At 41.5% G+C, this 26,018-nt stretch overlaps 1 protein-coding gene across 1 annotated transcript in view; it reads left to right on the forward strand.

Moving 5' to 3' along the window:
• Positions 1-26,018, forward strand: part of MACF1 (microtubule actin crosslinking factor 1) — a 240,964-nt gene that overhangs the window by 59,899 nt on the left and 155,047 nt on the right. Inside the window, 17 exon segments of the mRNA XM_032613193.1 lie at positions 8,126-8,292; positions 9,081-9,193; positions 9,295-9,401; positions 9,822-9,941; positions 10,087-10,182; positions 11,165-11,292; positions 11,375-11,468; positions 11,666-11,820; positions 12,504-12,780; positions 13,755-13,883; positions 14,597-14,674; positions 15,396-15,557; positions 16,914-17,018; positions 17,795-17,890; positions 19,354-19,479; positions 21,948-22,100; positions 23,565-23,719. Of these exon segments, the coding sequence (XP_032469084.1) occupies positions 8,126-8,292; positions 9,081-9,193; positions 9,295-9,401; positions 9,822-9,941; positions 10,087-10,182; positions 11,165-11,292; positions 11,375-11,468; positions 11,666-11,820; positions 12,504-12,780; positions 13,755-13,883; positions 14,597-14,674; positions 15,396-15,557; positions 16,914-17,018; positions 17,795-17,890; positions 19,354-19,479; positions 21,948-22,100; positions 23,565-23,719 (2,261 nt within the window).

Genomic DNA, 26,018 nt, shown 5'->3' on the forward strand with positions numbered 1-26,018 from the left:
CTCTTTCTGATAGATTGTTATTAGTGTATAAAAATGCAACAGATTTTTGCATATTGATTTTGTATCCTGCAAATTTATTGAATTTGTTTATTCCAATAGTTTTTTGATGTCTTTAGGAGTCTTTAGGGTTTTCTGTATATAATATCCTGTCATCTGCAGATAGTGGCAGTTTTACTTCTTCCTTTCCAATTTGGATGCTTTTTCTTTCTTTTCCTTGCCTAATTGCTCTGGCCAGGACTTCCAATATTATGCTGAATAAAAGTGGAGAGAGTGGGCATTCTTGTCTTATTCCTGATCTTAGAGAAAAGACTTTCATCTTTCCATCACTGAGTATAATGTTAGCTCTGTCCTTTATTATGATGAAATACATTTCCTCTATACCTGCTTTGTTGAGAGTTTTTATAAATGGCTGTTGAATTTTGTCAAGTGCTTTTTCTGTATCTATTGAGATGTAATACGATTTTTATTCTTCCTTTTGTTAATATGTGCTATATCACATTGACTGATTTATGGGTGTTGAACCATCCTTGCATACCTGGAATAAATCCTACTTGATCATGGTGTGTGATCCTTTTAATGTATTGTTGAATTTGGTTTGCTAATTTTTTTTTAAGGAATTTTGCATCTATGTTCATCGGGAATATTGCCTGTAATTTTCTTTTCTTGTGGTGTCTTTGTCTGGTTTTGTTATCAAGGTAATGCTGGCCTCATAAAATTAGTTTGGATGAGTTCCCTCCTCTTCTGTTTTTGGAAGAGATTGAGAAGTATTGGTGTTAATTCTTCTTTGAATGTTTGATAGAGTCTATCAGTGAAGCTGTCTGGTCCTGGACTTTTGTTCGTTGGGAGGTTTTTGTTTGTTTGTTTTGTGCGGTACCCGGGCCTCTCACTGTTGTTGCCTCTCCCACTGCGGAGCACAGGCTCTGGATGCACAGCCTCCGGACACGCAGGCTCAGCGGCCATGGCTCACGGGCCCAGCCGCTCCACGGCATGTGGGATCTTCCCGGACCGGGGCACGAACCCGTGTCCCCTGCATCGGCAGGCAGACTCTCAACCACTGCACCACCAGGGAAGCCCTCGTTGGGAGGTTTTTGATTACTGATTCAATCTCCTTACTAGTAATCAGTCTGTTCGGATTTTCTATTTCATCATGATTCCGTCTTGGTAGGTTGTATATTTCTAGGAATTTATCCATTTCTTCTAGGTTGTCCAACTTGGTGTGTAATTTTTCATAGCAGTCTTTTATGATCCTTGGTATTTCTGTGGTATCACTTGTAACATCTCTTTCATTTCTGATTTTATTTGTCTCCTCTGTTTTCCTTGGTGAGTCTAGCTAAAGGCTTGTCAATTTTGTTTATCTTTTCAAAGAACCAGCTCTTAGTTTTGTTGATCTTCTCTATTGTCTTTTTCGTCTTTATTTCATTTATTTCTGCTCTAATCTTTGTTATTTCCTTCCTTCTACTAACTTTTGGCTTCATTTGTTCTTCTTTTTCTAGTTCCTTGAGATGGAAAGTTAAAAAAAAATAATGGTAGAATTATATAGTGCATATACTGAAAAAGGATTAATGTCCCGAATATATGAAGTGTAGTATAGGTGACGTGGTTAAGAGTGTGGAGCCAGATTGGCTGAGTTTGAATTCCAGCTCTACTACTGAGTAGCCATGTACCTTGGGGCAAGTTACTTAAATTCTCTGTGGCACAGTTTCCTCATTTGTAAATTGAGGTTAAGAATAGTATGTACTCAGTGTAGGGTTGTTGTGAGAATTATATGAGTAAATTCAAGCAAAACACAATAGATGTTTGTTATTAATATTATTATTTAAATAATTCCTATAAATAAGAAAAAGGTAAACACACTAGTAGAAAAATAGGGGAAAGCCCAGGAATAAGCAGTTCATAAAAAAAGAAAACCCAAATGCCTCATACGCAGGAGTCTTTCTCACTAGTAATCAAAGATATAAAACTCAAAACAACAACAGGATGCCATTTTATACCCCTCAGACTGGCAGAAAATAAAAAGTTTGAAAATACAGAGTGTAGGTGAAGATGCAGAATAATGGAAAAACCTCTTCACACCCTTGTGGATAGAAGTATAAATTTGTATTGTTATTTGACAGTAGTTTGGCAGTATTTAGGAGAATTTAAAAATGCCAGTAGTCTGTGACCTAGGATTTCCGTTCTAATTGTATTCCCTAGAGCAGCAGTCGCCAACCTTTTTGGCACCAGAGACCAGTTTCGTGGAAGACAGTTTTTCCATGGATAGGGGTGTGGGAGGGGGTGGGGGTGTTTCAGGTGGTAATGCGAAATGTGATGGGCAGATGAAGCTTCGCTCACCCGCCCGCCGCTCACCTCCTGCTGTGTGGCTCAGTTCCTAATGAGCCATGGACCAGTAATGATCTGCGGCCTGGGGTTGGGGACCCCTGCCCTAGAGAGACCGCCATGACTCTGAACTTGAATATTGAAAGGAGTACCCCTGATCTTTATCTAACTCTTCTGTAGGTAAGAAACACAGCTGCCATGAGATCCTTCTAGCCAGGCATTTGTAATGAATTATTGCATTGTGCCCTCACCTGTTTCTTGAATGGAAGTTTTCAAAGTCTGATGCCTTCACTGTAGCGGGATGAAGTCAACTAGAAACTTCAGGACATGTGAATCAAGTATCTGTTAGCTCATTACATCTAGTTCATTCCCAGAGACTTATGTAGACTTACAAAGTCCAAAATCCTCAGCCTGGTATTCCAGCCCCTCCATAATCTCTCTAATCTTCTCTCCTATATCAGTTCCCAGTTTGAGCTTTCATGTCTTTTGTTTTTAACATGCTGAAATTTTTATTTTTAATTAATTAATTAATTAGGCTGCATTGGGTCTTTGTTGCTGCCCGTGGGCTTTCTCTAGTTGCGGCGAGGAGGGGCTACTCTTCATTGTGGTGCGCGGGCTTCTCATTGCGGTGGCTTCTCCTGTTGTGGAGCACGGGCTCTAGGCGTGTGGGCTTCAGTAGTTGTGGCTCGCGGGCTCTAGAACGCAGGCTCAGTAGTTGTGGCGCAAGGGCTTAGTTGCTTTGCGGCATGTGGGATCTTCCCGGACCAGGGCTCGAACCCGCGTCCCCTGCATTGGCAGGCAGATTCTTAACCACTGCACCACCAGGGAAACCCTCTTCTTAGATATTAAAACTCAGCATAGATGTTGTCTTATCATCTCTGCAAAGTTCCTCGACACTGCTAGTTTGGGTTACTTGCTTACCTCTGTCACAGCATTGATCTCTCATTGATTGGTATATTGTCTCCCCTACTACATTGCTTGAGCTTGAGGCCCAAGGTTGTGCTTTTGTCTTGAGATACCAAGAACTTGAACACAGCTCCTAGAACATAGGTATTGCTCAAGAAATAACAACAGAATGAGTCAGTCCCATGGTGATTGACTTTTTTTTGTTGTTCTTCTCCCTCGTCCTAACATATGGTGTCTGACATAGTGTGAAGCACTGATGAGATGTTGTTCAGTAAAAACTAACTGACTTATTAGGAACATGCTCAATTTCTAGATAATGCTTCAGAGAAGGAATTCTGAGATGGTAATGAGGCTGTGCTGTCTCTCCAAATGGTTCCTTTTAAACATCCAGATGAGGGAGAAAGCTCCCTGACACTGAAGCTGGAATTCTCCATTTGGGAGATTAAGGTAGAAGCTTCTACATATCCCAAAGGACAGCACTGTGCAATCACATGTGAATATTACATGAAAAGATGGGCAAAAGCCAAATTTAATTATTGAGATGATGGTGATGATAATCCCATTTTTCTCATCCAGTTTACAATCTAGGAAAGGCCCTAATCCAAACAGGGTATTTTTCCTACCCCTGAGGGATCTAAATATTTCCCTGTCTCATTACAGCTATGTAGAAAATCTGAAGTACAGCTGTTCATTGAACAGTTTCCAATGCAGTATACAAAGATACTGTGATTGGTAGACAGGAGATGCCATCGGAGATATTGACTGTGATATTGTGGAGATACAATATCAATTGACTAACTGGAATTTCTTTTTTGGGTAAAGAACCCAAATACTCACATTTCATTTTGCTTATTCAAATTCTGTCCCTTTTCACTTCAACAAATCTATCTCCTGTTCCCAGCAATGTTTTTTTTTTTTTTTTGCGGTACGCGGGCCTCTCACCGTTGTGGCCTCTCCCGCTGCGGAGCACAGGCTCCGGACGCGCAGGCCCAGCGACCATGGCCCACAGGCCCAGCCGCTCCGCGGCACATGGGATCCCCCCGGACCGGGACACGAACCCGCGTCCCCTGCACCGGCAGGCGGACTCTCAACCACTGCACCACCAGGGAAGCCCCCCAGCAATGTTTTGCCTTAATATGTATGTGAAGCACTACAGTGGAAGAACTGGGATATGTCAGTGTGGGCGGCATTTAGCCACTGAAATAAATAGCTAGAAATGTTGTTGAGGAGAACTGGCAGAGAATTGGTACCGGTGAGGGGCTGTTTACACTGGACTCACAGGATGATGGCGTGGGCACCATAATCCATCATTGGGTCCTTGGCTTGTTTGCTTATATACATTATATACGTTATTTGCTAGGTAAGTTTGCTGTCGATAAAGTAATGGGTCTCAGGATTCTAGGTGGGTCTTACCCCCAAATACATTTATTTGTTTATTTTTATTATTTTGTTTATTAACCAAGTGATTATTAATTAAAACATGTTAAGTGTCCACCATATGACCAGTACAACACTAGGTGCAATACAGAAGGACCTTGATCACTGAGTCTCAGAGATGCATCCCAGCTTCTGCTGGGACATATCCTGTGTTGAGGAGCTCTCCTTCATAGCAGCTGCTATGATTTTAGGTCATTCTGATAGTTAAGATGTAGTATCAGCACCTCAGGAAACCTAGTCTTGGGGAGATATTAAATAATAAAAATACATTAAATAATAGCCAATAATGGGCTTCCCTGGTGGCGCAGTGGTTGGGAGTCCGCCTGCCGATGCAGGGGACACGGGTTCGTGCCCCGGTCCGGGAGGATCCCACATGCCACGGAGCGGCTGGGCCCGTGAGCCATGGCCGCTGAGCCTGCGCGTCCGGAGCCTGTGCTCCGCGGCGGGAGAGGCCACAACAGTGAGAGGCCCGCGTACCGCAAAAAAAAAAAAAAAAAATAATAGCCAATAATGCAAGATAGCATTTAATTGATGATACAGACTGACAGTGCTTTGGGAGTTAGACAGCAGTAACTGAAGGAGAACCACCATTTATACAAGGAAGAGAGAAGGGAACTTTGTCAAGCTTAGCCCCGTGTTTGGGCTGGGCACTTCACTGTATAATATCGTTGATTGTCACAGCTATCCTGAAAAGGTATTTGGTGTGGTTCCCACTTCACAGGTGGTATAACCAAGGTCCAGCTTGTAGTTGGTGAACTTGAGATTCAACCCTAGGCTTGTGTGGAATCAAAGGCATGCACTTTTCTCCTCTCTCAGACTGACATTTCTTCAAAGTAGGTCCTGTGCTAGATTTTGGAGGTTTCTTAAAATAACTTTTTTCTAAATATAAAAGTATACATAATGTAGAAAATTTGGGAAACATAAAAATCATCTATAATGCTACCATTTAGAGATAACTATGATTACTAATTTGGTATATATACACATACATATATGCATCTGTCACATACATTATGCATATATATGACTACCACTTAACTATATATTGTATATTTTTCATGTAAAATCAGTGTTATTATATATTATTTTGTTTGTATTCTTTTTCTTTTTGTAAAATGTGGTGATCATTTTCCTATCATTAACGTTTTCTAAAGCATATCTTTTTTTTCCTTAAATAAGACTTTTTATTGGTAATAAAATCAGCAAACTTTATATGGTAGAAATATCTCAGAGTATTTTTACACTAGAGGAAGACTTAGCAAAGGCAGCCAGTTTATTTGACAACACATTTCCTTTTTTATTTTATTTTATTTCATTTTGTTTATTTTTCCTCATCAGTTACTTCTTTTTTTTTTACTAAAGCATACCTTTTTAAGTGCTACAAAGAATTCTACCATGTATATGTGCTATAATTTATAACCAATCAATCCCTCGTTTTAGTTTAAGCTCTTTATAGCTTTTTGCTATAAAATATTTATCATATTTTGATAAGCATTCTTGTGACATATTTAAAGTGTACATCATGGTGATTTGATACACAGGCAGACCTTGTTTATTGTGCTTTACAGATACTGCGTTTTTTACAAATGTTTGTGGCAACCACGCGTTGAGCAAGACTGCTGGCATCATTTTTCCAACAGCATTTGCTCACTTCTTGTAATATTTCAAACCCTCCACCAGCAAAAAGATTACAACTTGCTGAAGGCCCAGATGATGGTTAGCACTTTTTAGCAATAAAGTATTTTTAAATGAGTATACATTGTTTTTTTAAGACATAGTGCTATCGCGTATGTATTGATAATATAGTATAGTGTAAACATGACTTTTATATGTACTGGGAAACCAAAACATACATGTGACTCACTTTATTGTGATTGATATCTCCTCTGTTGCTGTGGTCTGGAACTGAACCTGTGGTACCTCCCAGGTGTGCCTTTATGTGTATATTGAGAAAGGATTCCCACCTCTAGTTAACTACTAACACATCCATTACCTCACTTTTTTTGTGTGTGTGTGTGAGAACATTTAAGTTCTACTCTCTTGACAAATTTCAGTTATACAATACAGTGTTATCAACTGTAGTCACCTATCTTTTACATTAAATCCTCAGACCCTATTCAACTTATAGCTGAAAGTTTATACCCTTTTTCTATCCTCTTCCTATTTCCCCCACCACTATCCCTTGGCAACTACTATTCTACTCTCTGTTTCTATGACTTTGACATTTTTTCTTTTCTTTTTTTTTAGATTCCACATATAAGTGATATCATGCAGTATTTGTCCTTGTCTGGCTTATTTCACTTAACATAATGCCCTCAAGTTTCATCCATGTTGTCACAAATGACGGGGTTTCATTTCTCATGGCCAAATAATATTCCGTTGTATATACCACAGCTTTTGGTGGACACTTAGGTTGTTTCCATATCCTGGCTGTTGTGAATAATGCTGCAGTGAACATTGAGAGTGCAGATATCTTTTCGATATCTTGTTTTCATTTCCTTTGGATGTACCCAGAATTAAGGTCTCTAGATCATATGATAGTTCTGTTTCTAATTTTTTGAGGAATCTTCATACTGTTTTCCAGAGTGATTGTACCACTTTATAATCCCACCAAGAGTGCACGAGTGTTCCCTTTGCTCCACATTTTTACCAGTACTTGTTATGTCGTCTTTATGATGACAGCCATTCTAATAGGTGTGAGGTCATAACTCATTACGGTTTTGATTTGTGTTTCCCTAATGCTTAGTGACGTTGAATACCTTTTCGTGCACCTGATGGCCATTTGTATGTCTTCCTTAGAGAAATGTCTATTCAGATCTTCTGCCCAATTTTAAATCTGATTGTTTGTTTCTTTGCTTTGAGTTGAATGAATTCTTTGTATATTTTGGATATTAACCCTTTATCAGATATATGATTTGTAAATATTTTCTCCCATTCCATAGGTTGTCTTTTCATTTTGTCGATGGTTTCCTTTGCTGTGCACAAGCCTTTTAGTTCGGTGTAGTCCCAATTGTTTGTTTTGCCTTTGTTGCCTTTGCTTTTTCGTATTGATAAACATTATTGTATAAAATTTTTTGCACATTTCTCTAATGACTTCCTATCAAGTTTATGTGTATTTTAAGACTTCTTAAAAACCGTCCTCTAGAGAAATTATGCCCTTTATACTCTCACAAGTGGCAATGTATGAGAATACCCAATTTCAGATATTCTTTCCAATACTGAGTAGTATCATTAAAAAAAAAAAAGAAGAACGATTCTAATTTGGCAGGTAAAAAAGTGACCTCTCAAAATTTTAATTTCCATTTCTTTGACTACCAGATAGGGTGAATATATGTTGGAGTTGTCATCTTGAAGTGCTGCCAGCCTTGGATCTCCCTCTTCTTCTAAGAGCCATAATGTATGAAGAGAAGGTTAAAAGGCTTCATCTTACTTATACTAAATTACTTCATATCCTATCTTTTGGCAGATCTCTGACATCTACATTAGTGGAGAATCAGGGGACATGTCAGCTAAGGAGAAGCTGCTCCTGTGGACCCAGAAAGTGACAGCTGGTTACACAGGAGTCAAATGCACCAACTTTTCCTCCTGCTGGAGTGATGGGAAGATGTTCAATGCACTTATTCACCGATACAGGTAAATACAGTGGAGTTTCAGTGGGCCTGGAGAGGCTTCTTCTCATCTCTTATTTGTAATCAGCTGTAATGCCACATTTCCCCTCAACCAACAATCCAGCCTCTGATTCATTTTATTTATTTTAAAAAGGAATATGTATTGAACTCCTCCTATTCCAAGCACTGGGCTCATATAGCAGTGAAGAAAACAGCTGAATTCTTGCCCTCATGGAGCTTACTTTTCAGTGGGGAAGATAAGCAGTAAACAAATAAGTGTATGCTGTCTTACAGTGGTGAGTGCAGTGGAGGGAAAGAGAATGATGGAGGTTGCGGCATTTTGGACAGGGTGGTCAGAGGTAGTCTCTCTGATGAAGATGTTGGAGCAGAGTCATGGATGAGGAGTAGTGGGCCATGCAGGTCTCTAGGCTCAGCGTGTCTCACTCGGAGGAGATAACAAGTGCAAAGGGCCAGTAGTGGGGGACTTGCTTGGAGTGGGTGAGGAAGATAGGAATTCTGAATGATGAAAATCAAAATTTATTGTACTCTTAGTGGTCATAACACTCATAGGGAAAGTTGATACCTTTCCCTTGAAATCCAACAAACCTACTATTATGTAAGTTTAGAATTATGGAGCACTGGGCTCCTGGAGTGTGATTAAAAGTGGGACTAGTGCGCTTCTAAACCTCTTGCTTTCTCTCTAACTCATCCAGTGTTTTTCAGCTCTGAGTACTTTTAAGAGGGTTTCTTTGTGTGAACTCCCATGTGCTATGTATCTGAGGGCCTTTCATATACCTTGATGGACTTTTACAGACCTGACCTGGTAGATATGGAGAGGGTACAGATCCAGAGTAACCGAGAGAACCTGGAACAGGCTTTCGAAGTAGCAGAAAGACTGGGCGTCACCCGGTTACTGGATGCAGAAGGTGAGAGCTGACTGAAGTTGATGATGTTTGACATATATTCATTATTCCTTCCCCCAGCAGGTTCCTTTGTTCTAAGAAATTTCTTGCCTTTTGTCTCTCAGATGTGGATGTGCCATCTCCAGATGAAAAGTCTGTAATCACTTATGTGTCTTCTATTTATGATGCCTTCCCTAAAGTCCCTGAGGGTGGAGAAGGCATCAGTGCTACGGTAAAAGAACACTTTCCTAAAATACCTTCTGGCTATGATTTGTTTGGGTGGAATGTATTGATTAGAGTAGGTTTTTTAAGCACTCAGTGTATACAGAGCACTTTTAAACAGAGTGAACTGAATCCACATCATCTTGATACATGGTTATTGTCCTTGGTCTGTGGGAATGAGTCTAGATATCACTAATTTTGCAGTGTCCAGCATAGGCTATTCTAGGTGTCAGGAAATTAAATCCCATCTTGAGAGTCCTTGAGGAGCTTTGAAACTGGGTCTCTGAGCATTAAACTGAATGGCGGTGTCTGTGTAGGCAATTAGAGGAAAAGATTTTATGTGGTTTGGGATGGCCTGAGCTACTTTCTCCTGTGCTTGTCTTGCATACTGCTAACCAGAAGGTGTGTGATATCTACCTTTTGGCAATAGGAAGTAGACGCCAGGTGGCAAGAATACCAAAGCCGAGTGGACTCCCTCATTCCCTGGATCAAACAGCATACAATACTGATGTCAGATAAATCTTTTCCCCAGAACCCTGTTGAACTAAAGGTAAAGTCATGGACTTAAATTGTTTTTTTGTAAATTCACTCTGGGGAGTAAGTCTCAGAGCTTGTTGCTGCTGGCTCCTGGGTGAGGTGGTATGAAAAATTAGACCGGGTTGCTTGCATTCATTCACCAAATATTAATTTTGTAGGCACTTTATAATCAATATATACACTTCAAAGAAACAGAAATTCTGGCCAAGGAGAGAGAAAAAGGAAGAATTGAGGAATTATATAAATTGTTAGAGGTAAGGAAACTTATCCTTTTCTGAGACTTAGGGTGTGCTGGTGTGCTCTTTGTTGCTTCTTCGTTAGGCAGATTCCCTGCATCTTCTTCCGAACCTTCATTATAACAGCAATATTCTCAGGGTGACAAGTCGAGCATCACTCTCAGGCTGCTCTTGAGAATTTACGGTGAAGGGGAAGTATCAGCCATCTCTGTTTTGTAAAGGGCCTGCTGAAAAATGGCATACACTTATTCAGAAACCTTGAGTTTTATACATGTTTTCTTGTTTCTCAGAGGGAAGCTAATTCTTTCCCTAGGATAGAAAGAAAAGAGACTTTCCTTCACATTTTGATTCCTAGAGAATTTGAAGCTGTAGAGATGGGCATTTAACCTTTCCACAGTTGTGGGGAGGGGTATGGGGAGGACAGGAGGATTTATGGAAAGTATAGAAGGAATGGAAGGATTTCAAGCAAATGGTCTCTGTATTTTAGAGGTAATTTTTTTTAAAATTTATTTATTTATTTTTGGCTGTGTTGGGTCTTCGTTGCTGTGCATGGGCTTTCTCTAGTTGTGGTAAGTGGGTGGCTACTCTTTGTCGTGGTGCACAGGCTTCTCATCGCGGTGGCTTCTCTTGTTGTGGAGCATGGGCCCTGAGCTCACAGACTTCAGTAGTCGTGGCTTGTGGGCTCTAGAGCGCAGGCTCAGTAGTTGCAGCACACGGGCTTAGCTGCTCCGCTGCACGTGGGATCTTTCCAGACCAGGGGTCGAACCTGTGTCCCCTGCATTGGCAGGTGGATTCTTAACCACTGCGCCACCAGGGAAGCCCCCTAGAGGTGATTTTTTTTTTCTCACCTAGAGGTGAGGTACTGCTAAAATATTTGGTTGTTTTCTCTTATGAGAAAACTGCTGAATGGCTGGGTAAAGAAGCAAAAAATTAATTAAAACTGGGATCTGAGGGCATGGCTGTGTTTTTGGACTAAAAGGGTTATCTCTGGGTTTTTTAGGTATGGATTGAATTTGGCCGAATTAAACTGCCTCAAGGTTATCACCCTAATGATGTGGAAGAAGAGTGGGGAAAACTCATCATTGAGATGCTGGAGCGCGAGAAGTCACTTCGACCAGCTGTAGAGAGGTGGGTCCAGAGCCTGAAGGTGACATTACTTACTGGGCTGCTTTGAGGCCTGCATTTGACTATGGTCTTGATCTCATTTTAGGCTGGAATTGCTGCTACAGATTGCAAACAAAATACAGAATGGTGCTTTGAACTGTGAAGAAAAACTGACATTAGCTAAGAATACACTGCAGGCTGTAAGTCTGACTGTTCTATCTCACTTCTTATGTCACATGTTTTCCACTTCTAACCTTGTGCTCTAATGGTTGAAGTCAACAGTTAAGGGATCCAGCTTCCTTTCTCTTGCAATTGCAGTGGACCGCGTGGCTCCCTTGGTCCTAGTGGGTGGGAGCAATGGGAGTTTTCCCACTCTTCTTCTCCCTTTCTCTCTCAGGACGCTGCTCACCTGGAATCAGGACAACCAGTGCAGTGTGAGTCAGATGTCATCATGTACATTCAGGAGTGTGAAGGTCTCATCAGACAGCTGCAGGTGGATCTCCAGATCCTAAGGGATGAGAATTACTACCAGCTAGAAGAGCTGGCTTTTAGGTGAGAAACATGGGACTTAAATGGAGGGCTTGCTTACTGCTGAGGCTCAAGGATCAAGAGTCGGGCACTGAATCTTGTAACCTGGATGCTAGAGGTCAGCGTCTCAGTGGGGATGTTATAGGTATTTGGGGCAGGAAAATTCTCATGGTAGAAGACAGTCTCCCTTTACTGTTGGCCCTGCCCACTAAGTACCTGTAGGGTTCCCTAATCTTTGTGTGGCATCTTATAACGCCCCCACATGCTTCAGGGTAACTGCAGCCGTGTGGGACCACGTCTGCTTTAGAACTGCTGGGGTGATTCGATGTAGCATTTCATGGAGGAGGAAACCAACACCCACAGAGGGGATGAGGATCTTTGTACAGAGCCGAGACTAAGAGCCGCATCTTTTGACCCCTAATCCATGGTTTATTCTGTTATATCATCCAAGAGTTATAAGAACTGGTATTGATTTATTGCCTCGAGTTAATGCTGTGACTTGGCATTTGCCTCAGTGACAGCTCTGAACCATGAAGATGTTAATAATATCACCTTGCATTCACAGAACACGTTTTCTTTCTCAAAACACTTTTCCTAATGTGATCTCAGTTTTATTTTTACCTCATCTTTGTCAAATGGGTAGGGAAGATTTTATCTTAAAAAGCACGTTACAGATTTAATCTTTTCCTTCTCGTCTTCCATTTCAGGGTCATGCGTTTGCAGGATGAGCTGGTTACCTTGCGTCTAGAGTGCACAAACTTGTATCGGAAGGGCCATTTCACTTCACTTGAATTGGTTCCACCCTCTACTTTAACCACTACTCATCTGAAGGCAGAACCCTTGACAAGAGGAACCCATTCTTCTTCTACCTCCTGGTTCCGAAAGCCCATGACTCGGGCTGAACTTGTGTCTATCTCCTCCTCTGAAGATGAAGGCAACCTCCGATTTGTGTATGAACTACTGTCTTGGGTGGAAGAAATGCAGGTGGGTGTACATTCCAAGTGTTTATGCAGTGCACTGAGGTTTACTGGATACACCAACTTGTCTCAGAGGGTTAGGTTGCTCTGTGCCCCTTGTATAGATCCCCTCAATTATTGCTGCTACCTGGGACCCAAGCGTCCTTCTCTATTAAATTTTGAAAGGATAGGATCAGTTCAGATCCTCAGAATCCCATACTAAATGCATGGACTTTTCTAATTTGAAGCCCTTCAGGACTCTCTTCCCTTCAGCCAGCTGTGCTCTAAGTGGGAGCTGGTGGAAGAAGTTGCAGAGTCTGTAAATCTGTTATCTTTTCTGAAATTCTCTCCTTGTCAGAGGAGCTGCTTCTCTACTGTTGTTTTTGTCTCAGCTCTTAAGAGGAAGCAAGACTGCTGTGTTTCACAGTTCTCAGGGACGTTATTTACATGTATTCGAGGATAATGTTTCAAGTTCAAGATTTTCCTGTTATCCTCTAACCCTTTTGTTTTGTATTAAATTCTTCCCATCGTTGGATGATGGATTTTCCATGTACCAATAAATAAAAATATTCAAAGGCAAGCTGTTTTACAATTATCTTCCATTGGCCAATAGTTGGTGGCGTGAATGAAGCTTAGTATTTACCGATATTTATTTCTTATCTCCATTCTGATTGTGAAATGGAGAGACCCCATAAAGGGAAATGCCTGAACTATAAAGTTAAACATTTCAGCCTGTGGGAATGCCTTTCTGGTTGGTAAATGCAGGGATGTATTCCCATAATGCAGCAGCAAAAGGCTGCTTTTGCTGCTATAGGTGGTAGGGTTTATTCTCCAGCTCCTTGGGGGTGGTTATGGCATACTTTCCTGTAAGAGACCAAAATGGAGATAGTTTAGATGTCCTTTTTCTCAATCCCCTCTCCCCAGCCCCTTTGTCCAAACTGATCGTGACAGTTTTCTTTGTCTGCCAACTTAGCAGTAAATTATATTTGTAATTTTTTTCAGATGAAACTGGAACGAGCAGAGTGGGGCAATGACCTGCCTAGTGTGGAGTTGCAGCTGGAAGCACAGCAGCACATCCACGCCAGTGTGGAAGAACTGGGCTCAAGTGTCAAAGAGGCCAGGCTATATGAGGTGTGTGGCATTCAGAATCCATTATGGGAGGCTGGGGTGGCTGTGCGCGATGGGACAGTGCACAGCGCAGCTGTCCCTGTGGAAAAGAAGGATACCCACGAGCAGCACTTGACCACAGGTCCCCTCAGCACATGAAGCGTCTCTTGCTCTCTGAAATAACCTTGTGAGAAAGGTGTTTTTTATTAACCCCTTTTTAGTAAAAAGAATAGTGATACTGAAAGCTAAGGTCAGAATTAGTAAGTAGTGAATGCAGTTTCCAAACTCAAGCCCTCTGCTCCAAAAGTTCATGCTCTTTCCACTTCACCATCTCCCTGCAATAGAGAACTGGAGAGAAAAACTATTCACTTGGTCTCTCCTCTCCCTCACTCTTTCTATCTCCCCATTTTAAATTTCAGCTCTCCTCTTCCAAAAAGCAGCTGAGTAGTTGGAGGAATCACCAGGTATAGGTTTTGCTTAGAAACCTCCCAGAATTACTGGAAGCACAAGACCATGAGGTCATTCAGTTGTGCTCACTCTGCTGGACTGTTGCTCACTCAGTGCTGCTCTGAGCTGTCCAATCTCACCTGGAGATTTGCTGTGCAAGCTTCTGTTTTCTCAGAGTAACCAATCTCCGTCTATGTGCAGACATAATATTTACATAGTTGAATCATGCTGTAGATATAGTTTACTTACTCTTTCTCTAATATATTTTTATTTCATTCCTTTCTTATCAGGGAAAAATGTCCCAAAATTTTCATACCAGTTATGTTGAAACTCTTGGAAAGCTGGAGACACAGTATTGTAAATTGAAGGTGAGTTTTGCCTAACTCTCTTTTGTTCTGTTCATGGAGAATGTGGTTCCCTAATTCAGAAAGCTCTTGGTTTGAGCCTGTTTGGGTTTTCTGTTTATTAGTTTTATATTGTTCACTGTGCAGTTGTTCATATGTATCATAACATTTTCTCAATTTTCTTAATGGATCAAAAACCACTGCTCCAGAAAGTTTTAAGTAAGTAGAGCTTATCCTAGTTATCATACTTCATCAAAGCAGTGGGTGTATGTGCTCTGAGGCATCAAAACTAAGTCTCCCCCTGCCGCCACCCCTGCATGGCTTGCGGGATCTTAGTTCCCCAGCCAGGGATTGAACCAGGGCCCTCGGCATTGAGAGCCTGGAGTCCTAACCACTGGAACACCAGGGAATTCCCAAAAACCAAAAGTTTAAGATTGACAGGGAGGGGACTCCTCTTCTGTCTGTTGTTCTTCATTCCTGTCTTTCAAGATGTCCAGAGTAGGACAGTTCCAGGATCATTCTTTATCCAGGGAGCCCCACACAGGCCTGGCGTGGGATTGACACGGGCTCTCTGGGAGTCCCATACCAAACTTGTACTAAATTTAAGTCTGTGGAGAAGCACCCAGAGATTGAAAAATCAAGGCTAAGTTCATTTTCTCAGCTATTCTTTGCTTTGATGTCAAATGTGATATATCGTACAGATGAAAGCCTAGCAGTCTAACCTTGTAATCCTGCCTTTGTCTAGGAAACTTCTAGCTTCCGGATGAGGCACCTTCAGAGCCTGCATAAATTTGTCTCCAGAGCTACAGCTGAGTTGATCTGGTTGAATGAGAAAGAGGAGGAGGAACTAGCATATGATTGGAGTGACAACAATCCCAGTATCTCAGCCAAGAAAAATTACTTCTCTGTGAGTCTAGCACAACAGACCTGTCATATTTTGTAATAGCAGCAGAAGGAGCCAGAGGGGCTAGTCTGCTGAGAGCTTGGGTTTCTGGATTTGCATTTTGTTAGATAGAAATAGGGACCCTGCTTAATGCATCTGTTCCTGTGAGAAAGTGTATATGGAGAAGAGGGGAAATCGAGCCCTTGAATGAATTTATTTAGAATGCATTTAGAAAGGCAGTGTCTTGGGTGAAGAGAGCAGCAGTCTGCACATTGAATCATTTCAGAAGCAGTATAACATTGTGGTCAAGGTTATAGGCTTTGGAATGAGGTAGACCTAACATCAACTTCTTATTCCTCCACTTATTAGCTCTGTGACCTTGGCAAGTCATTTACTCTCCCTAGACCTCTGTAAAATGGGATAATAGTAGCACTTCAAAGCGCTGTGTTAAAGGTTAAGTAAGATTTAGTAAGTTAATATAGTAAAGCACTTAGTATAGGGCTTAATGTTGTTTAACTGAGGTATATTCTTGGCTTCTTACAAATTCTGAATTCTCTTTAATTCATTCAACGATTGTTTGGTCTACATCTCTTGGTTTGTAAAATGGGAAGGAAAATTCAGCATTAGCCAATGCAACAATGCTTTTTATGCTTTTCAGTGAAAGATAGAAAGTAGGATTGTTTTCCTGTTATTTTCAGTTTGCCCACATTTCAGAGAATTTTTCAGGATATTATGAACCCCATGAAAATAGGAAGATTTTTAATAGCACTTAAAACTTCATTAGAGAGTTGTATATGATTCTTTTGAAGTAAAGAAGAAACAATAGATACTGTAATACAATAAACAGTCTGTATGAGAACAGAAATTAGGCTATGATAGAGACGTAAAAAAAGGGAGCATCGAGGAGAAGGGGTCAAATCTGATAGAGAGGATCAGTACCCAGCTGCACAGAAGAGCTGGCATCTAAACCAGGTCCTGAAGTGTTAACGGAATATAGAGCCGGAGCAGGGCACTGCAGCTGAGGGTACAGTCTGAGCGGAGCCAGCCAGTCAGGGACACGGATCAGGTACCGTGTTCGGTGGGTGCTGACCTGAACCATCCACGCCAGCCACGTTCCCTCCTTTGTTGCCTTCAGTCTCATCCTGTGTGACCCCACTTACTCAGGCCTGGCTCAGATCCCATATCCTTTTGAATCATTCTGTAATTCCAGCACTTTTGCTCTTCTCTGAAATCCTCTGGCGTGTACTGTTTATGACTCTCATTTTGGCACTAACCCTGGGTTGCGGACTCCTATAAAGTAGGGCAGGGAGCACAGTTTTTTTTTTATTGCTACTCCTCCCTTAACAGCACTTACTGAATAAAATTGAATTCAATTTTCAGGAATTGACAATGGAACTGGAGGAGAAACAGGACGTGTTTCGGTCTCTACAAGATACAGCTGAGCTGCTGTCACTTGAGAACCACCCAGCCAAGCAGACTGTGGAGGTGTGTGACTTGAAGGTGTGAGGGTCAAGTGCTCAGAGGTTGTTACTATACAAGTATTCAAATCAGAGACTTAGCTCTGCTGAGGGACTTGGAGCAAGTGTCAGGGAATCATGTGTCTTGGGTCTTCTCCCTTTTCTTCCCAGCCCCCAAAAGACTGCAAACAGTTTTGTTAATAGTCTAAGGAGGATACTACGAGAAACAACAGAAACGATATTGACTCCTCGCTTCACGGGGAAAGTGACTTGAACCGTATTTTTTCTTATTTTTAAGTTTTTTTTTTTTTTTTTTTTCCTCCCACGTCGTGAGGCTTGTGGGATCTTAGTTCCCTGATCAGGGATTGAACCTGGGCCCTCAGCAGTGAAAGCGTGGAGTCCTAACCACTGGACCGCCAGGGAATTCTGAACCATAGTTTTTCAGATAACTGTCTAGACAGACCCTGCGTGCCTTTTAGTGTGGTGCCTGTGTTCAGAGAAGAGATTCAGTGGAGGAAGCCAGGAGAGACTGGCTTGGGCCTGGGTTTTGCTGACCAGGTCATTTAGTTGCAAATGAGTGTGGAAGAGGCCTTTTCTGGGTAACCCCTTCTAACAAAACCATGTTGGATGAAAGACAAACCTCTGTCTCGTGGGAAGCTTGGAGCAGATGCCAGTCAGGTATCTCCACTTATCCTCTGTTGGCCTGTCTAGCATTAGCAGAGGTGTACTTGGAAGAGTGCATCGCACATAGGTAGCAGGTCTGTTAACCCCTTGCCCTTCTGTCCGTGTGCCTGGTTGTCGCAGGCTTACAGCGCTGCTGTCCAGTCCCAGCTGCAGTGGATGAAGCAGCTGTGCTTGTGTGTCGAGCAGCATGTGAAAGAGAATACTGCTTACTTTCAGGTACGTGGGCTATTGTGTGTGTGTGTGTGTGCGTGTGTGTGCGCGCGCACGTGTGTACGCGCGCAGAGAGGATGAGGATAATATTTTTTTCATTCAGGCAAGAGATTGTGAGTGTGATTGCGTGTGTTGGTGTGTGCCTGCAAGCATGTACACGGGAGGGGTGAGGTTAGAAACACATCTGTATCAGTTACCCTTTACTGTATAAACCACCACCCCAAAAGTTAGTTGCTTAGAGCAACAACCGTTGGCTCGAGATTCTGTGAGTTGGCAGTCTGGGCTAGGCTCAGCTGAAGGCTTTTTTTCATCTTGCCTGGGTTACACGTGGCTGTAGGCAGTGGGCAGGCAGGTTGGGGGCTGATTGGCCCCAAATGGTGTCACTCACACATCTGACATTTGGTTGGGGTGATGGGGTACAAGTCCACATGCAAGTCTCTAGCATCCAGTAGGCTATCCTAGGCTCCTTCACAGAATAGCTGTGTTCCACAAGCAGCCAGAGAAGGCAGGCCTTGGTGCACAAGCATTTTTTTCTGCTCTCACGTGTATTAATGTGCTGTTGACTAAAGCAAGTGATGTTCCCCCGCCCAGCTTCGGGGAGGGGGGCAGAAATAGACTCCACCTCCTGATGGGAGGGGCTGTAAAATATTAGAACCGTTTTTTGTTTTTTTGGTTTTTTTTTTTTCTTTAATCTATTGCTACATGAAGAACATACTGCTTGGGCTTCCCTGGTGGCGCAGTGGTTAAGAATCTGCCTGCCAATGCAGGGGACACGGGTTCGAGCCCTGGTCCGGGAAGATCCCACATGCCATGGAGCAATTAAGCCCGTGCGCCACAACTACTGAGCCTGTGCTCTAGAGCCACGTGCCACAGCTACTGAAGCCCACATGCCTAGAGCCTGTGCTCCGCAACAAGAGAAGCCACCGCAATGAGAAGCCCGCGCACTGCAACGAAGAGTAGCCCCCGCTCACCGAAACTAGAGAAAGCCGGCATGCAGCAACAAAGACCCAATGCAGCCAAAAATAAATAAATAAAATAAATTAAAAAAAAAAAAAAAAAAAAAAAGAACATACTGCTTGTTTTCAGGTGAGGGTGGGAAGAGGAAATAAGCTGGTATCTCTGTTTGGATTTGCTCTTAATTAAATAAACTCCCTGATCATTTTGTAATCATATCAATGAATTGAGATACTCAACCTCTAGGCTTTTCATGAAATAAACCTGACAGTCAGGAGCTGCCACTAGCCAGAACTCAAGGGGAAAGATCAGTGATTTCTGAGGAGTGAAGCAGACTAAGTGTTCTGTTGGGTTCAGTGGGCTCTGTGGCAGTTGTCACTACTGTTTCCCCGGCATGGCATTTTGTAATCCAGGATTGTGTAATCAGCAGGCACGGTAAGGTTGTTTTTTCTCCATTATCATCTTGGTGTTGTGATGTATTGAGCACAAGGCACCCCTCCCTCTTATCCCCACAGTTCTTCAGTGACGCTCGAGACCTGGAGTCATTCCTGAGGAACCTCCAAGAATCCATCAAACGGAAGTACTCCTGCGACCACAGCACCAGCTTGTCCCGCCTGGAGGACCTGCTGCAGGACTCCATGGTGGGTGTTGTATCAGTGGAATGATTGCTTCTGAGAAACAGAGTAAACCCTTTCAGCTGCTGCTCTTTATATCCTTGAAAGCGCCAGGGCTGTGGGTCACCATTACAAAGTTTGGCTCACATTCAATTAGAGTTTAATCTGTGGTGTTCTTTTCCTTTTTTCTTTCCGTAAAGAAGTTGCTAATGAGTCCTCTGGGTATGCTGTTGAAGTAGGGGCCTAGCCATGTGCCCCTGAGCCACGTAGTGCTCATCAGAGTTTCTCTGCATCGTTCCTATTTTAATTCAGTCATTGGAGCCAAAGATGGGGGTGTAGAGCATGAAAAATAGGGTTGATGGGATTAGCTGACACCAAGAGAATAAAACAAAACACCAATGAACTAGACCTGAGCCAATTTTTTCCTCCTTGGGAATTTTCTTTTGGTAATGATGAGGTATTTGAAACATTAAAATCTTATGTAGGTGTAATGCAGTATTTGCTCAGTTTATTTACGTAGTGGTATTAACTTTTTAAAAATAGTTTTGCAAGTAGTATTTAATCCAAATCAGTTTTACATTTATTTTCTCCAGTGAAGTGTTCCTTCAGGGGTGGTGGTAGTAAAATCACCAACAGACTACTTATAGTTATTGAGCATATATTACACAGAGTTCACAAGGCAGGGCTCCAGCTACAACTCTGATTAAGATGGAAATGTATATGTAATAGGGAAATTACTTTTCCTGTGTGAGAAATGCGGGTAGTCTCACATTTCAGTAGAAAATTCTAAATAAGAGAACCAGAATAACCCAAAACAGTGTCATTTTATTCGTGGGTGAGACTTGGGAATTAGTGAACATGAGTTGATTTTTTAAAAAACACTTTCAGGTATTGTAAAGCTATGAGTGGGTTTAGATTCAGTGTTTCACCTGAGCAAATAACCTGTGAATTTAATTAATTTGAAATGAAGGGTAAAGACCTGACTTTTCCGATGTTGTCTCTAGAATGTTGCTCTTAGAGGTACATCAAGTATGAAGGAGGAATCTAATAATCCGTGGCTATTATCTCCTCCCTCCCACAGAGTACCTTCCTGTCATAGGGTAACTCCTCTGCAATTGTTGTCATATCTTCTCTTCTCGAGGGTCGCTGCTCTGTTCCCTCCTCTCCAGGTCAGGGGCATCGGGTTGGCGGCGTCATCGGGGCATGAAGTCACCTGGGTCTGCTCCTCAGCTTGTCCTCAGCTTGTCCGTCAGGTTCGGGAGCATCTGTCGTGGCTTCTGGTTCTTTTCAGACCTTTTACCACGCTGAGCACTTGGTCTCTAGAGCTTGAGACGTTTGGCTGTGGGTTAGACAGAAATTGACATCTTTATTGCAAGGAAACTGAAATGGGTAGACCAGCTCTCAAGAATGGAACAGTGTGGCTGTCTCCCTGACCTATTCCATTCCTCTTTCTTAACTAATAAGTTAAAGTTGTATTTCTTCCAATCATGCTCCCGGGGACAGGCACAGGTAGTTTATTTAAGCATTTCTTTTTATTTACTTGCATATTCTTAATTCTTTGATGGCATTTCTTAACATTATTAACTCTTTACTCTCATCACATCTACTTCCACCCTAAGAAAGCCCTCTTCTGGGGACTTTTTTATACCTCAAAATGGGCTTGAAACATCCTGGTTAAGAGATAAAGCTTATCTTTTACTCTTTAATGGAATTGGTAGTAGATTGCTACCCATTTCGTTGACAAGAAGTTCATTAGTTTTTAAGAAAATTGGGTTTGCAGAGACTTGAGTATTTCAATTTTGCATGAGACCTCTTTCAAATCAATCAAATTTATATAAATACAGCACAGCAAGACTCTAAAAGGTAAACCTTAAGTCATTTGTCCCAGTACCTTCACCAACAGCATTGGTTTATGGATTGTTGGTTGAAGAGCTAAGATCTTTCTCTAGAAAGTTTGATTCAATTTAATAAAGTAAAATATTTGTAATAGAGCTTGGGAGATAACATTATTAAAAAAAATGTAAAAGAGTGTAACTCTAACTTCTCCTAAGCAGAGAGGCAAGAACTGGCTTCTACCAGTGAGAAATTTAATAATAATAACAACCACAGCCTGGTTATTATCATTGTTTTTAACTTCCATGTTCTCTGAACCTTATTTGGCAAAATCCTTTGTTAGCTGTATAGCTGTATTTGGCAGCTAGAAATTCTTTTCTTTTAAATTTATTTATTATTTGTTTTTGCATGTGGCTTTATGGCTCATTGAAAAAGACACAGGGAGAAAGCTGCAGAATTTGAGTATAAAAGCACTTGGTAGCAGACAGAAGCATCCTCTCCTGTTTTCTTTATCCCTGTGTTTCTAAGATGGCTCCACCAAGGATCCCTACTTAACCGAGAAGTGACATTCTCGGAGGGAGTGGAGCATTCAGTTTTCTTTGTTGACTGAGTCTCCCAAGGAGCAACATTAATGTCTTTTTCGTTTTCTTCCCATTTTGTAGGATGAAAAGGAGCAGCTTATACAGTCCAAGAGTTCCGTTGCCAGTCTTGTTGGGAGATCAAAATCCATTGTTCAGCTAAAGCCACGCAGTCCCGACCACGTGCTAAAGAGCACCATTTCCATCAAGGCCATCTGTGACTACCGGCAGATCGAGGTGAGGAGGTGGAAAGGGTACTTCCCGCTCCAGAAGGAAGCAAGGGAGAAGGGAAGCCTTCAGTTAGGGTTATGATAACAGGGAAAGGTCAAATGATAGAGTTCTTCTATTAGAACTTAAACATGCTCAAATCTCTTCTATTATGAAAAAAATAAGCCTCAACTCTATGATCTTGACCTGCTCCCTGCCTCAGTAATTGGCATCATTATCCACCCAGTTGCCTAAGTGTAGATAGAAACTGTGCTTTGTAGCACCTGGGAGAGATCCATGACTCCTCCCCTCTTAGTCCCCACAGCTAGTAGGACTATCAAGTCAGTAGTATCAATACCTTGTAAATAAGTATCCCTCAAGTGTACTTCTTTCTGTCCCTGCTGCTACTACAAGTTAGACCCTAAGTTTCTTTCACTTGGATCATTGCATCAGCCTACCCATTCAATGCATTCTTTATCCTACCACCAGAATGGTCTTTTTAAAAATTAATTAATTAATTATTTAGTTTTGTTTTGGCCATGCCACACAGCATGTGGGATCTTAGTTCCCTGACCAGGGATTGAACCCACGCCCCCTGCAGTAGAAGCGCAGAGTCTTAACCACTGGACCGCCAGGGAAGTCCAGCGTGACTTTTTTTTTTTTTTTTTTAAATCACCCCCCTGCCTAAGTCCTACAACAATTCCCCATTTCTGTGTAGAAAGTCTAAATTCCTTAATGTGGCTTTAAGTTCCTGAATAATCTCTTTACCTCTCTAACCAAGGCTGGGCCTCGTGCCTTCCACGCATTCCCTGGTAAACTGCATTTGTCACACAGTGTTGTAACCAAATACTGCATCAGAATATGTGGAATATAGACCATGGTTGTTGGCTTACCATTTTTACCTCTAATGGCGTAGCATACGTCCAAGCACATAATAGGCTCAATAATATTTGTTACACAAAGGAACAAATGAACTTTTCCTGTACTTTTCTTTGTCTCAGTATTTCTGTCTATAAAATAGAGATGATATTGTTGGTTACTCGTCTCCTAAGAGAAAGAATTGGTGATTTCAAAGGCTTAAACATTTCAGGGATTTGAGTGGGGTGAGAGGAAGGGAGGAGGAAGAAGTATCAGAAATACAAAGTTGTGAGTATTATGTCCCTTTAAGTTTTACCCTGTTGGTTGTAGGTTCAGAGAGATTGCTCCTGCAGGTCTTACAGTCTCCTTATAAATTTCATATACTGTGTTACTTGACATGTAACAGGCATTTAATAAACACTTGATTTATTTCATTTCACAACCTTCCCTAGGTTGTTTATTTATACACATTATCCTTTTGTCTAAATCAGAAACTCTCCCTAGGTGATCTCCAAATGATTGGAGATCTCCGAAACAATTTTGCCTTAAGGATTTCATAGCCTTGGGATCAGCCACCAGGTAATAATCGGTTGTTGGTTTATCCATTAGCAATGATTTGTAACTTTGTCTCTTCAGATCACTATTTGCAAGAATGATGAGTGTGTGTTGGAAGATAATTCACAGAGGACCAAGTGGAAAGTGATCAGCCCCACAGGGAATGAGGCAATGGTACCATCAGTCTGCTTCCTTATCCCCCCACCCAATAAGGATGCCATTGAGATGGCCAGCAGGTAACTTAGCTCAACTGCCACTCTGTACTTCCACCTCTGCTCTTTGGCTGGGTGAACTGATGGAGGTTATGAATCTGCGTTTGTGATTTTGAACAGAGAGACCAAGTTTTGAAGATCCTTTTGGGAAAGACCTCCTATTATGATATCAAGTCTTGCACTGCCAGCCACGTAGTAGATTTTCAGTAAATGCTATGGTCAATTGAGATATATTCAGTGATAATTCTTTTTTTTTTAAAAAAAAAATCTTTATTGGAGTATAATTGCTTCACAATACCTTGTTAGTTTCTGTTACACAACAAAGCGAGTCAGCCATATGCATACACATGTCCCCATATCCCCTCCCTCTTGAGCCTCCCTTCCATCCTCCCTATCCCACCCCTCTAGGTCATTGCAAAGCACCGAGCCAATCCCCCTGTGCTATGCTGCTGCTTCCCACCAGCCAACTATTTTACATTCGGTCGTGTGTATGTGTCGATGCTACTCTCACTTTGCCCCAGCTTCGCCTTCCCACCCCATGTCATCAAGTCCATTCTCTACGTCTACCTCTTTATTCCTGCCCTGCAACTAGGTTCATCAGTACCTTTTTCTTCCTTTCTTTTTTTGAGATTCCATATATATGCGTTACATACGGTATTTGTTTTTCCTTTCTAACTTACTCCACTCTGTATGACAGACTCTAGGTCCATCCACCTCACTACAAATAACTCAATTTCGTTTCTTTTTATGGCTGAGTAATATTCCATTGTGTATATGTGCCACATGGAACCAACCTAAATGTCCATCGACAGGTGAATGGGTAAAGAACAGTGATAATTCTTTTTTAAATAATTCTTGGTTATAAACAGTTTACTCTCAATAGTTGATTTTTGTACTGACAGCTAACTTTCTTCTTTATATTTTATTGAAATACGTATAAAGATTTTAAAAAGTTGAATTATACCACAAAACTTATAGTAAAAACTAGCAATCACCTCCCCCACCCCAGAGTTCTGCTTCCCAGAGTGAACTATTTTCAACTCTTTGAGCAGATTTTTCTGGTTTTTAACATCAAATGTCTAAATAATGTGATTTTTTTCCTGTTACTTAATTTTTTTTCAACTTTGGAAATTATTGACTTCTTACTCTAGGAAATTAATGGTTTTCTACACACCTGTAATTCACTTCTCCTTTATCCATCTTCCAAATGTAGTTGTGTCATGATTTTTGTTTAAAATTGGTATCTTGTTTGTTAGTTTTACATTAAGTTGTTTACAGCTGAACCGCTTAGTACTCTAGGGCATATTGTAAGCCTTACCCAAGCAGGACTTACCTCTCTAAATCATCCTTTGCCACTGTCCTTGCTTGCGCTCAGCTCCAGTTTCTCAAGCACCACAAGCATACTCTTGCCTCAGGGCCTTTGCATTTCCTCTGCTTGCTTCATATATTGACGTGATTCACTCCCTCACATCTTTAGTTCATCTAATCACATTCATATACTACCACCTCACTCACTGCCTAGCACTCTGTATCTCCTCTCCCCATCAGAACACTTTATTTTTCTCCAGAACACTTAGTACTGTCCAAAAGATTATAAATTTGTTTATTGCCTTTCCCCTCCCCTTAGAAGTTCTAAAGGAATAGATTTTTGTCTGTTTTGTTTACCTCTGTATCCTCATCACCTAGAACCTGACATGTAGTAGGTACTCAGTACATGGTTGTTAAAGAAAAGAATGAACGAGTTAGGTGATTGAATGTATGTATGAACAAATTATTTTGTATAACTTTATGTTTCCTTGGAGCTGATAATTGTTTTGTTTTTAAGTTTGCTTAGTTGTCTATTTGTATCTTAGGAATTTATTCCCAAACTCTCCTATTTTACTGTAAAAGGCTTCTTAGTATGGCCAAACACCAGGTAATTTTCAATTTTATTTTCTCTTGGAAACGTCTCTTCTGAACCATTCTGTCTTCCTTTTCCAGTCTGAACCTGCTCTGTAGGCCTGCTTCATTACTGCCTCCCTGGCATTTCCCTTCATCTTCACCCTGAAGATTCCCTTTACATCTCTTCTGTGTTGGACCCTCTACTTCCTAGATTCTAAGTCTTATTTATTGGTTTATTCCCTGGTTTGGGAGAGTACACTCTCCAGTAGCTTGCTGAAAAAAAAGTGCAGGAGAAGTAAATTTTTTGAATCCTGTCATATCTGAAAATGTCTTTCTTCTCCCTTCATAATGAATTGGTCAGTTACAGAATTCTTCTGGAAATTCTTTTCAGTCTGAACCTTGAAGGCACTGTCCCACTGTTTTCCAGCGTCCAGGGTTTGTT

This window comes from Phocoena sinus, chromosome 1 (assembly GCF_008692025.1).
Source record: "Phocoena sinus isolate mPhoSin1 chromosome 1, mPhoSin1.pri, whole genome shotgun sequence".
NCBI classification, from domain to species: domain Eukaryota; kingdom Metazoa; phylum Chordata; class Mammalia; order Artiodactyla; family Phocoenidae; genus Phocoena; species Phocoena sinus.